General features: G+C 38.5%; 1 protein-coding gene across 1 annotated transcript in view; it reads left to right on the top strand.

The window, feature by feature from the left end:
* LOC109469466 (acid-sensing ion channel 2-like) overlaps positions 1–14,838 on the top strand; it is a 37,166-nt gene that overhangs the window by 11,822 nt on the left and 10,506 nt on the right. Inside the window, exon 2 of the mRNA XM_019767983.1 lies at positions 11,910–12,525. Coding sequence (XP_019623542.1) covers positions 11,910–12,525 — 616 coding nt within the window. The remainder of the gene's footprint in view (positions 1–11,909; positions 12,526–14,838) is intronic.

Genomic DNA, 14,838 nt, shown 5'->3' with positions numbered 1-14,838 from the left:
TTGGTAAATCTTTTTTTTGTCTGAAGTCCTAAACTTGCCTTCCACTTCTGGGCTATGATGTGTTTATCGTGCATGAAAGAGCAGCGCGGAATACTATTTAGGCATTAGGCCATACACATTTTTACTACTGTGTGACAGTACGTACGTACTACAGCATAATGTATTTTTGGGTAGCTGTCTTTTCTTAAAAACAGAAGACTAGTAATACTGAAACTGTTGACGGTACATGCCTGAATTGTGATTTTCTGTTTGATTCGTACTTCTGATATTACCTTTTGTGCATGAACCTTTTTTTATTTAGATAGAGGCAGATTTTCTTTATCCCAGAATGTTCAAACTAAACTGTATGCTATTTTATCTTCATGGGGTTTTGAAATACGTTCGCGGATTGTTACTGCATCTTCAAACAGAGGTAGTAAACCGGCATTTTGCAGACTGTTACTGCATCTTTTGTCTTGTTGGGAGTCATTCTTGTTGTATCAATTAAAAGATATTTCAATTTTTGGTGCAAAAATGTAACCTAATGCCCCTTTAAAAATTGACAGAAAAGGCAAAACTTGTAGATTGTACATTTTGCGTTACAATGAAATTTATCTAAAGAAAAGGCAATTGCCACTATTTACTGCAAGCAGAAGCATATCGCCAGGTACATGCATGCATGAGCACACCCGATCCCAGTATAAGTCTGCTTTTATAAGATGCGACATCAACCATGTAATATGCATGGTCTCCCTCCCTTTAATCAACATCCGGGCCAGAATTAGGGATTGTTGTAAAAGCCAATCCATTCCAAGCTAATTTCAGGGGTTCCGTGACCCACGACCTAGGTTCAATTCAATCTCAATGCAGCTGCCGTAATGGACTATATTGAAGGCACACGTGCCCAGAGTTTTGTATTTCACGCAGTTTGTGTATTCTGCAAGACTAGTGTATTATTCCAACTGAATTTAGATAGTTCTTTCTGGCCGTCTCACCGTATGTATTATGAATGAATCTAAATGAATCTTTATTAACGATTCTTATGATTTTTTCACTCAGCCAGTGTGGGCTTAATAGACACCAGAAGATACAAAGTATGTAATACATAAACAAACAGAAAGGTACTGAGTCAAATAATAAACCACAACTAAACAAAAAATAAATAAAATACAAGCAGTGCACAGTGCACAATCCTTGCACTGAAATCCGAATGAACAGTAGGAGTTTAAAAAAATCAGGAATTTAACAAACTATATAAGAATGTTACATGTATTAAAACATACATCAGATTCTTGAGGTTTAGCCATTTAACTTATGTTATTAACACGCCATTTTAGACTGCATGTCTTTAAAGCTTTCAATTTTTCTTAAAGGCATCCAATGCGATTGCAGGGCAGCAAACCTGGAAATATTTTGAATAAGGCAATCTTTATGATATTGACACATACTACCTCACATTGGTATTTTAACATCTTAAGTTTACAATCAGCATTTCATACTTTGGGCATTTAAAACTGCAAAAACAAGTCCCAAGATGAGTCCTTTATTTTCTGGGTGGTACCCTAAAATTAGCCCAAGGCTCTTTTAGTAACCATTTTCCGTCAGAATTTTGGGGGTCAGTATACATTGGGACAGTGTGGTTCTAACTCAGTGTGTAGATAAATGGCTAGAATATTGGCTTTGAAAAATCGAGTTTTCAAATCCTAAAAACTACAGCGGATGCCTTTAGGGTATATATAAACTCCATACATATCTGGCCTTACATCCGCTTTTTGTTGATGTGAAAAGAACTTTATACATTTGGTCTTATCATACATGGAGCATATACATGTGTGGCGTTTGAGCACAAGGTGGGGTCATAGCATGTCTCCCAATGACACAGTGGAAACGACTGCATGTTTACCTCTGCGACCCCCGTTCGATACGCCCGGGGTGTTTTATCGAATCAGCCCAGCTGGATCCTGGCCAGTTTGACCCCGCTGGAAAGCGCTGTTTTTCTCGGGGCGGTTCGATCTCGTTCTTGAAGCAGCGGCAGCCGCGCGGAGGCTGACCGGGATGACCTGTAGAAAATTAAGTTAGCGTAAATAATAGAGCTGATGCTCGAGCTGTCATCACGGACGTTATCATGATGACCTCTATCAAAAAATGGGAAGAAGAATAAGCCTTGCTGATTATAGCGATTACGCTGTGAATAATGATGAAAATAAAGAGTTACGAAACAACAAACTAAGAGACAAAGCCTAGTTTCTAAGAATAACATGTATACTTTTGAATTGCTAAAATCTTCTTGAACGTCACTCAGAGACATATAATGCATACAACATTTAAGTGAGTAAAATTAAAATTCAGGGCAGACCAACTATACATTATTGTCTAAAATGTGGGTAAGGTATGGTAGTGTGCTTCTGTTGTATCGTTCGGTGCGCACTGGCAATTGGTCAAGTTTTTTTTAGCATCATAGATGCCAACTGTAGCCTGATAAAGAATAGCACATCTCAACCCTTTTCCCTCTATATACAGGTTCTTTGCAGGTTCTTTTCTATATATTTACGTTGTGAAATCTGGATATATATTTTGGAGAACCTTTACATTTTAAATCCTATTTTACAAGGAATAAAACCCCGCTGTTCGACGCTTAGCGCTCGTTACATGTTGTTTTTTGCTCTTATGACTAGATATTTAAGCTCATTTGGGAACCCACAAGATCTTACAGTGGATCCTGCGCGTCCCTTGTTACATGCCCACATGTGGAAACTCCTGGTTTTAACCATTTTTCTTCCTGTTTCGGTGGAAAACTTTAGTGCAGACCAAAGCTAAATCGTAAATAAAAGATTTTTAGATTTAGACCAAAGTTCCCAGGTGCCATTCACAGTTTCTTAGAATCCACCCAAATGCCTTGTTGCTTGAGGAAAGTAATGTAACAATAAACTCTTATCCTTTCATGCTTCCAACACTTGACTCATTTTTTTCTTAGATTTTTCAAAAAAGGCTGATTAAATACAATTAAAATACACAATTAGCAATAAAACAAATTGAATACAATTAAAATACACAATTAACATTTAAGGAAATTAAATACAATTGATAATTGAAAAACAAATAACGTTCAGAACAAAGTCCTATCTGAGTCCGTTTTTAACAGCCGTTTTGGTTGTAATTTGCCTTTCTCCGTAAAAATTTGCTCCACAATACAGGCCCCTGAAATTTCTAGCCTACCCCTAAAAGACTGCACGATTGCTTGTGGTGTGTACAGCAGGTGAGGGTCGAAATTTAAAGTTGCACTCAGACCTGCATGCGCTCAAAGCAGTTACTCAAGCAACTGGATGCGATTTCGGAAACGGTCAGACGTTTCAAGTAGCATCCACTACCTTTCATCAGTGACACTGGAGAGTTGTCAGGAAAGCAGGTTTATAACCACGAACTATTGATTGATATGCAAATAAATGAAGACCAATTTTTGAACATCCGAGAAGAAACAAAAGTTAGACAAGTCAAGACAAGGACGTGGCCTTCACCGACATATCAGACAGTATGGTTTGTACATTTCTCTGGCTACTCAGACGGACAGGCGGCTCTGTAATAGGCACAAATTATTACATTCACACACGACTTAGTGCTTACCCATTTACAGCTTCTTTGAATCTGAAGCAACGTTCAACTGTAATTTTAAGGGCCGTGGAAAAGTGGACAATTTTTCCTTACTGTAACATCAACAGCTTTTTGTGCCGGAAGCAATTCAACGCTTGTTTGACATCAAGTCATACAGATAAAACGCATGACTTGGTGATGGGCAGTCTACCATAAGTTGCAGAAAGTTTATGGTGTTACCCGTCATTCAATCCTTGACTGGTGATGTAAAAAATTACGTAAGTACAATTTTTCACTTAGTAAAGTTCAGCTTTGCTTTAAAATGATTTTTACCGACGCAGTTAGATTCTCAATCCAAGGCTCTTTGGCAGCCAATGCCTGGTACAGCCGATAGTCATTCAGTGATATATTTTGACGGTAACAAAGTTTATGGTGCCACCCGTCACTCAATCCATGACTGATGTAGTCATAACATTACGTAAGTACAATTTTTCACTTAGCAAAGTTCAGCTTTGCCCTAAACTGATTTTCACTAACACGGTTAGATTCTGAAGCTAAGGCTCTTTCAGAGTCAATGCTTAGTGCAGCCGACATACATTCAGTGATATCTTTTGACGGCACTGGTTGGCATGAAGTTATTTTTAACGGAGGCATGTATAGGATTATGGTGGCCTTTACAGGCATATAAAAGCTAAAGATATAAAGCTCTTGCTCTTCCTCCTGGCTGAGCATTTAGAATATTTGAGATTGCATTTACGCTTTCTGAAGGGAGTCTGCCTTTGTGTCATATGGGTCTAGTTACTCTTCATATTCAGTGCCTAACTGAATATGATTGCTTTCAGGAAGAGACCAAGTAAAGCTTGCAAGATTTAAAGGTATCCAATGCAGGTTTAGGGCTTGAAAACACGATTTTTCAAATCCAATATTCTAGTCATTTATCTACATAGTGAGTTGAAACCACACTATGCCAATGTAAAATGACCCTCATGGAGCAAAAATTCCCAAAACTCTGACGGAAAATGGTTACTGGAAGGGCCTTGAGATGATGTTTAGGGCACAAACCAGAAAATAAAGGACTCAGTTTCGGGCTTGTTTCTGCTGTAATTAAACGCCCAGATTATGCAATAATTATGCTAATGTGCTGATATGAAGCAGTATGTGTCAAATCACAAAGTTTCCCTTATTCAGAGTATTTCCCATTTCGCTGCCCTGAAATCGAATTGGATGCCTTTGAAACATGTCTCTTTTGTCCATATCAAAGCCAGGCCATTCCTCCCCAGTGAACTGATTGATTGTCTCCATCGGCCCAAAGGTTTTAGCCCTTTTCAACATTAACTTCAACCCCAACGGGCTCGTTCCAATAAGGGCCTGACGAGGTTATAATGAGCTGTTTTGGGCCAGTCAATAAATGGTTTATGTTCAATCTCCGTCTCTCTATCTACCCTCTTAAGTCCGTCAGTGCACGGATTTGCAAAAAGAATACCGTACGTCGTACTCCAGCTAACTCCCCAAACCTATTGTCTGCCATGTTGTTTGATCTTGAGTGAAAGAGGTCTAGTGTTCGTGTCTCTTTAGACAGTTTCCTGTGATTTAATTGAAGGGCTTAGACTGCAGTATTGAGGCCTATTGATCGGTGGCTCAGACATTTTAGCTATTCATTTTCCGTCATATTTAAACAGGGTTACCCACTCAGTGATGACACAGTGATGCTTTTCAGTGGGGCCCTGTATTACACAAATAAGCAATATACCTAAAGCCACGTACAAAACAATAAAATTAGGATACAATAACTAATGATATTGACAATGATAATAAAGAAAAGACTGTAACTAACCAATGACAATGATAAATAATAATAAAAATAACAAACATGTACAAATTCGTAGTCCAGTCCGTTGCAATTTATTATGGAGGGGTCAGAGGTCAGGCCAAGTTTTGCATTTGATTTGAAACGTGTACATGGACGGGCAGGTCTTTATAGCGTGAGGCAGACAGTTCCAGAGGATAGGGCCTCCATAGGAGAACTTGCGCTTACCACATTTAAAACGCACTACCGGCAGTTTCAAGGATAGGTTCTGACTGTGTCTGGTGGGATATCTGTGAGATTCAGAAGCCCTCTGAAAGCTACTGATGTATTCTGGAAGTTCAAAATGGCAATGTGGATCTTACCCGTCATTTCCTGGCTCCATGTTTAGGTGTTGACAATATACGACAGTATACGTACGTTTGTGCCAGGAAATATTGTCTTTTATTAATTCATCGTGGGTGGCTGGCAAGGAGGCCTTGTCATGAAATTCAAAATGGCGACTGAATAAATCGTATTAAGGGCTGAAGGAAGTATGGCGTGATTTTACTTGCCCCTCCTCCCATACAAATTAACCTCGTGTGGCGTAATTGCCAGAGCATTCGGCTCGGAACTAAGAGGTCCCGGGTTCGATCCCCTGACATGCCCGATGATGTGCCATTGGGAAAGACACTTTACACGACTTGCCTCCCTGTGCAGTTTTTTTAGAGAAGTCTAAATGTGACTATATATAGACAAATATAAATACCTGACACTGCTAAACCTTAAACGACAAAAAGTGCATTCTTAAAATAGGACATTGTTTTTACTTTGCATCATCTGCCCAGCGATTGCTTAATATGAGTCGACAGAGGGCGTTTTTGTCTTATAGCCAGATAAACGTCATAAAACTGAGGACAGTTTTTATTGAATTATGTATCATATTGACTTAAATAAAGGTTTAATTTATTACTATACATATTGTGCATATATTGATTTTTTTATGAAAATCTAGCGCTTACTAGCAAACAGTTCACCATATTTTTCTTATTCGGCAAGGTATGGTTGCATAATGTTGAGTTCTCAATCTATTATTCTTAAAAACTTCATCTCCCATTTATATTATACAATACGTGCATTTTGACAAATACTAGAATTCATTGCAATAGATTTTCAAATTCTGTTTATCTATTGAAAAATCGCAAGGATTAATCAATAATCACAGCGTAAGATTTATAACGTGTTGAAGATTCCTTGACAGCTTAAACAAATCCACTCAATCATTTGATCCTAAAATGCACCTCAACTATCACCAATCGAACGATTTCTTGTGATTACTGGCTATTGACTCTTTCTCTCCTCCAAGTAGTAGAGCTAGGACAATTCCTAGGGAAAAGCAGATTGTGAAATTTGCCAAGGGGGATTGTAGGGTGTGACTTTGCTCGCAAAATATTGCAGTGCTGTCAATTCATGCTTTTATATATCTATGAAGCTTTACCACATTTGTGGAAGGATTGACATAACAGGTGACTATCACCTCAACACCAGACTGTAAGGTTTAAACTTATATTTTCGAGTGTGGTTGGATCTTTAATGCACTCATGAGTGACTCTCTCCTTAAACACCAACCTATCAGCTATCATATAAAATGTTATTGATGTGCATTGCTTTGTTCTCCGAATATTACATACCGACATTCTATACCAAGCCATGTAATCATAATTAATTTACAACGATGAGGTTTTTCTAGTTTACATTTTGAGTATGCTTTAGCAAATATATCCTTATATATTATCACCATTAGTCTAGTATCTAATCACATTGTATCTGATGTTTAAAATAAGCCTTCTATATTCATATATTCATCCTCTCGAGCGCAGGTGTATTGTATTTACCACTGGGGTGAATTAGGTCATTGCTTAATAAAGTATTGGCGTGCTATTACCTCCTTTTTGCCAATTAATAGATTTCACAGGGTGTTAAAGATTTCTGGTGTTTTTCCAATAGCACAGGTGTGGAAAATATGTCAGGAAAAGTTTTGACAACACGTGTATATCGTATCTTCCGCACTTCTATATTGAAAACAAAACATACGCACATACTTAAGTATACAGTTTTGGGATAATGTGCTTGATCATGAAATTTTAGAGAACAAAGTAACAGATTAACAATCTTTGACTGAAACTAATCTAATTCTTCCCATCAACGCTGGCGCTATTAATCAAACATTATATAAGTGCATATTCAATGAAAAAATCAATAACATAAATCGTAACTAGAGTTTTTCGGGACCACCAGCTGAAAACTGTGATTAAGGCTTTATATTATTAATATATGGTGGATTAATTTCACGCTTATAGCTATTTGCCTTTCCAAAAGTCAATCTTCTCTAATGCATCGGCATGGCTTGTAGCTTGATCCATTCATTCGCCATTCATGTGGTCAGATCAGGCTAAGATTGCCCTACTTTCGTCATTGGGAACAGTGCCCTAGTCTAACGACAATACATCAACAACACTCGATGATATCTGCGCTCCATCTGCAGCTCCTGAATCAGCAGTAAGCATGGCAAGTTCTCCATTCTTTTCTTTGCTATCTATCCAACAGCTAGTGAATCTCCGGTTTGCAATTTGACCTACCTGTTATTCTGATATTCCAACTCATGTTTATATAATCTCATCAATGTAAAGGTATTTTAAACCTTGAAGACAAACGATGACTGTTGTTTGGAGATTTTTTAACGGTATCGAGGGAAACTGTTTTGTTTGTTGTGAAGAGGTCAGTTGCCATTGCGACTACAGAAAGTACTACAGCATGAGCAATCATTGTAAGGGTTCCCCTTTTACCATGGGTATATCCCATCAAAGTATAAGTGTTTTAAACGTTGGATAAAACGGCGACTGCTGTTTAAATCTTTGCTAACGGTCAGTATGAAGAGGTCCGCTACCATAGCGACAACAGAAAGTACTGCAAAGCGTAAGACGTTTCTTTTACCATTGCTATGCTATAACATACGAACAATGCTTCTAACGTCATAGGTTCAAATATTTGGCATTATAAATGATGAATAAATGCAACTTGTAGCCTGGTGATTGAAAAGTACCACGCTAAAGGTTTGTTGAGCCAAGATTATCGTGCAGATTCGCTATACCAATCAGCCAATTTGACGATAGCCCATTTTGCAATGAGCATCAGTTGCATGTGATTCGGGGAAGCATTTCCATGTATCGCAGGGATAACACATGTTTTGCTCTTTATACGAGGATACCACTCAAAACTATATAGACCACCTGAGACTGAGTCTATGATCACATGTCTATTTTTAGAGTGTCAATAAAACCTTCAAAAATGTAACGAATGTACGGATTGTTGTTATCTTTGCATTTTTACAGCCATAGAGCAATACGGGATTCATGATAAATCAAAACATAATACTTTTGTTTTACATTAGTGGCTGTTTTGGACAGGAAGATGTGCTGATAAATAGGATTTAATACAACATATGTATTCAACATGAATATTTACAATTATAAGGAGTACGTCTGATATGGTGTTCTTAATGCGATTTACTAGATATTGTCTTGGGAAAACTTCACAACAGGCTCTTCTATGGTATAAAATACACGCATAAACGGTACTAGTTACGTTCTGCAAATGACTATGTAGATCTCTAACAGCCGTATATGTGGTTTATATCCATGAACGTTTGCACGTAATCTTATAATTGTAGAATGATTTAATATGATGATATTTCAGGTAGTATCTCGGGCATCAATCGCACTGGCATATTGTCGCCAGGGGAAACCTACCTGAAAAATTAAAGGCTAGCTCAGCAATTTTGAGTCACCTTTGCAATCAATAACCTGTTGTAATTTTCTTAACTTTTCTTGCTGAGATATTTCAATCTCGATTACGGTTTTCCGGGAGCCCGCTGACGTGTATTGTAATCGGCTATTCCAATATTAGGGTGTACCAATGGCACCCTGCATTGCTATATCATTCTAACTTAATATCCGTTGCATTCTGTTGAAAGTTTTTAAACATATACTTATTGTCCAAATAATCCCGAGGCTTACAAATTATACTGTTGCACTTATAAATAGGCAATTTTTGAATAAGCTATTAGGCAAGAAAAAGAAAATGAAATCAAGAATTGAGCAATATACATTATGATCGGCTCTTTCTGATCGCTATCCAAAAATTTAAAACGAATTGCATGGTATTGGTAGTACAAGTTTCTGTACTGAAAGTGGAAAAAATGGGAAACTTGACAAATTGGCCCAAGTGCAACACCCTGGTACTCCCTGATCTTGGCATAGCCAAATTGTTATCCTTCCCAGCCAATCAAATGACATCTATGCCTCTATCTCGTGATGTTACCTAGAAATATTCTACAATATGGCCTTTGGATTGAGGTTATGTTTCTCTCTGTACAAGCGTAGACTGTAATGTAGGGAGAGGTCAGACCATTCCCCTTGTGTAATATACATTATCTTTAAAGCCTTGATACTCATCGTCGCTGGCGTTACGCTGACTATCACGCTGATTTCTCCTCCTTATCAATTAAGATAGCGGCTTCGCAGGATATTAACCGTTTTCTCATCGCGGACCATTTAGTTTGATGTGTGCAAGACAGGAAGCGCAGACGTCATACATCATGAGATGTAAGTCCGATACGTGACCCGCAATTATGGGATGGGTAGTCAGCCCCGGTGCATTTAGGGTACGTATTGATTATCGGACGTGATAGCTACAAGAGGCCGTGTCTGGGAGGTGGTCGTGTCGGTACGTAAGATCCTTCGTTTAGGCAAAATAGCTAAAAATTGTACACTTTTCAGACGGAATATGTCAGCAAAATGTCGTTATAAAACTAGATAAGTATCTTGGCAAATTTTGGCTAAAACATATATTACGTAGAGATGCTTTTTGATATTAATCTGTAATTAGATATCAATGACTTACTTGGTGTTTCAGGTAGGGAGGCAGATGTTTGTAAATATGTAATTAATTAATGCTAGCACATTTTATCTGTTATTTTATTCTCCACTGTGCAGAATGTTTGAACACATGTATTTACATCACGTGCGGACGTTCGTTATGGAGCAACATGTCTTCCATATCACCCAGACAACTACTGTATACGTGCTTGCCTTGTACATGTAGTATCTACGTTTGACTCCAGGATACATCAACTGTAACAGTTATTCCGGGAAAGCCAGCGCACAATTTGCCTGTTTTGGTGATTATCTGTATACTTTGCTCTTCATTTTTTTTTCTTCATTCCCGTTGCATCACTCTTACAGTAGCATATAAAATTCATTTGTGTAAATTTTAAGTTGTATTGATTCTAGCATATTTACTTTCATGTCCTTTATAATTTTGTCACTTTCGCATTGCGTTTGCTTATACACCAATTTGAATCAGTTTTGTTATGTTTTATCTGCGTAGTTAATTTATTATGTTTCATGATTGATATTTCCTACGTTTCAAGGAGGAGGGCCTTGTACAAGCCTTGCAGTCTTCCTTCCTCCTTCTGTACACTATTTTTCCTTTGTTTTGCATATTTGTTGATTAATGTTTTTTGTGCAAATAGATAAATGAAAAAAAATGTACAATTTTGGGACGGTATTAGGGGTACATGGAGAAAGCATTATGATTTTCGTGAAAAGAGTACTTGTTATATCCTCATGGGTGCCCTTGGATATGGAGAAATATGTTGCATGTTCCTTCGTGAACTATTTTCATTCTTGAACTCGCAAGCCATACCTAGAGATATATTTGTAATGCTAATTGGCTATTTTGCTAATCGGCCAAGCTATGTCACATGGCCCTAATTAACAGATGATTGATATGCCATTCTAGATGCACTGTAAATTTGCTCAGCGAAAAATGAGGCAAACAATGCACGAGTGGTTTTATATGGCAACAGATGGCCGGGGACGTACATTACGACACCCGTTATTGCACACGCCATTGGAGAAGTAGAGTAATGATATTTTATTGTTTTACGTTTTACGGATCCTCAAGCAGAGACTCATGCAGCGTGGCTAGTAATCATTGAAGAACAAAAACACTTAGTGTAGCAATGATGTCAAGATGTTCGATTTTCCTAGATCCTTGTTATAACAAAGTCGTGAAACTACCACACGGTCTTTAAGTGTTGTACAGAAGTTTCTAGATAAATGAGCTACTATGCAAGAGAAACATAGAAGCATGTCCTAGACGGCAATTGTGTGCAGACATGCGGCAATCGCATGCAGACGACGCTGCAATGCTCATCTGTCAACATACCCAAAACCCATAATCCTATACCAATATGCAACGCTAACATGCTTTCTATCAAATGCGATGTTCTAGAAAGATTTTATTTACATCCGACCGTTGTTTGTTGTAACTTGTATGCATGGTTAGCATTGTCTACATCTTACCATTGTGTATTGTCCGTCTACAGGTACCTCTTAGTACGTGTCATCTGCCCTCTGGTCTTATAATGAGCACATCATGTTAGTCATATTGTTGATCTTTGGTTTACTAAATCTTTTCTCATTGTAATCCACAGGTGGAGCTACGCGTGCGCACTGATGTCACCATCTCCTTCCCGGCCCTGACTCGGGCTCGCTCGACGCAGGGGAAGTCATGCTGCCGGGCGAGCCCTCCCCCATCCTCTAGGAGCCAACCGATCCCGACCCGTAGCCGCGTAGAGGTCTCCACCGTAGCCGCATCAATAGCCATGGAGCTAGCCAATAGGAAAGACATGGGGAAAGAAGACTCCTTTACCCCGCTTGCCTTAGCCGCCACCCCGGACGTACGGGAGGTGAAGCCCGTGCAATGTGTGCCAACATCCACCGTGGGCACGGGCTACACCTCATACCGCAAACCGTCCCGGTTCCGACGGTTTGCCTTGGATACAGACATCCATGGCATGAAACACCTCATCAAGCGGGGACCGATCCGGCGTACCGCCTGGGTGCTCATGCTACTCCTCTCTCTCGGCCTCATGTCCTTCGAGTGCATGGAAAGCCTTATCTATTACTTTGAGTTCCACCACGTCACCAAAGTGGAGCTTCAGTACACGAACAACATGACCTTCCCGGCGGTAACTATCTGTAACATGAACAAATACCGGAGGTCAGCGCTTGGCATGAGGGATCTGGCCACTGTCGGGCCGTACATAGGTAAGGTTTACTCTCACACAATTGACATTTTGCTTTAAAACAAGCACGTGTAGGATCAGTATAAAAACTTTGTCAAACAAGTCAACTTCAAACGAATCCCCTGAATTAGACACCACTCCAAGACTTCAAACATCAAACATCATCAAAGAGTTTATAATAATGCTGTTGAAGGGATAAAAAGTATATAATGACAAACCATTTGGTTTGTATGGCATTGCAAAGATCAAAGCTATTTAAAAGGTGCACGAACAATGACTAAGGACCATCAGTTTTTTTCATGACGTCACTTTTGAACAAATGATATTGACTTAAATGCAAATATATTCTAATTAGCAGCAAACAACAATATGCTATGTTTATTCCATAGATGAATATACCCTAATGATATTCACATGAAACATGTATGTAATGAATTTAGACACTGTCAAAATGATTGTCCGGAGAATATATTCTTGACGAAGATGAAACAATCATAAAAGTGTCTAGAAGATGCGGATAATTATACGTCAGATTACAACTTGCTATAAAAATTCCTATGTATATTCTTGCCGAAATTTGTCCATAATGAAATTTAAAAAACTATTTGACATGATACTTAAACTTAATATAATAACTCCCTAATGAATGAATGGATGCGTAACGGGTTCAAACTTCCCCACAAGAAAGAAAATAAAGTAAGAGGACACATATATATTTAAGACGTTTTGTTGCTGAGATGTAATTCTGTGTAGCTAACATGATTTACAGTTAATATCAAGTAGAAGAGGGCAAACTAACAATTAAAAGTACTAGTTCTTTAACGTCGACATAGAGGTTGTTGAAATGAAGTGAGTGTCATCTTTCTCTACTGTAGTCCTGATAAACTTAAAAACGACCTTATCATGTAGCAGGTGCCAACCAAAAACAGATAGCGTTTACAGTAGTAACTGGATAACTGTGTTCACCGTTAGTCAATATGTACTGGGCTGAGATGTCCTCCCTACATCCTGAGAGAAACATGTAGAAGTATTGAGAAGTAGGGAGAGAAGTATGTAGCAGAAGCTGTGCTCTGGACTTGCTGCATTGGTCTGCTTCTGCAGATATAAATACTTCTACCGTGACCCAACATTCCTATTCCGGATCCGTCAGGGTGATGGCGGAAGTCCCCCGGCTCAACAGCGCCACGGATCCATGAAATTCATATTGATCCAGCTTTAGCTTGGAAACGCTATGGGCAAAACCATTTATACCTTTCAACATCCAGCTGTCACGTATATCTGATCTATAGAGGACGACCAAATGTTTTGCGCCCTATCATAGTATGGAAGGACACAAAGTAGTCTGAGCTGTGATGATAATACTTTGTAAAATAAATTTGTTAATACTTGATCGCTACATAGTATTTCGCTTGCATTGTTATCAGACACAAACATAGACACTTTGGCAGTATTGCTACGCTTAGCAATCTAATATCTACTCTTCAAAGTTCTTTAACTTTACCATACATGTAGAATCATGATGATAACCTACCTGATACACTGTTTTCAGGTTTCTTACTAACAGTTCTCTAATCTCTGCAATTTTTCTGACATTCAAGATTGCAGCTGTAATGCTCGCGAGATCGCTATGGAGGATTTTTTTCGTAATGTAGTACGCAATTTTCCGCACCCTATTATTAAACTTCATCTACATAATCTTAAACTTTTGTGTGCTGTCCTAAAGGGTTTCTATGTTTGTTGTGTCCTTTCTCTATTATTGTCTTTTAATTATCTGGATTTTTTGTGCAATTTTCTGTTAATCACGATCCCCATGCTTGTTCTAACCTTGATTACGGTGTGAAGACCACAAATTTATCTTCATTTAGAATAAAACGCTGGCTGACATCACTTGGTGCAGGGGTATTGTAATTAGTTGTGTAGAGAACAGATGGTACGCGTGTTCACCATTGACTCTACTCTGAGACCATTACATTCACACAAGTACTAGATGCCACCAATTATTAGCGACATTACCCTCACTACGGTCCGAGGAATGCCTTTGTTTTCAGCACTGATTTAGTCGTTTGGAAATATCGACCGTAAGGAGAGGCTGATATTCATCGATTACCTTTGTAGAAAGTACAGGTGTGTGGTCCGCACGAATTACGTTTTTTAAGTGTCAAAACTTTTATTCGTAGATATTGCAAATGCACAATGATCCTACACACCCATCTAATACAATCATACATAATCATGCCATTTAAGTGAAAAACTGACTCCTTGTGGAGCAGTCAACGACCCAACAGGCACACCGAGCAGGCATATTTGCAGACATATCGAAATATTGATGAAAGAC

This window comes from Branchiostoma belcheri, unplaced genomic scaffold (genome assembly GCF_001625305.1).
Source record: "Branchiostoma belcheri isolate BF01 breed outbred unplaced genomic scaffold, Haploidv18h27 scaffold204, whole genome shotgun sequence".
NCBI lineage: Eukaryota > Metazoa > Chordata > Leptocardii > Amphioxiformes > Branchiostomatidae > Branchiostoma > Branchiostoma belcheri.
This window is presented reverse-complemented; position numbering and strand designations above follow the sequence as displayed.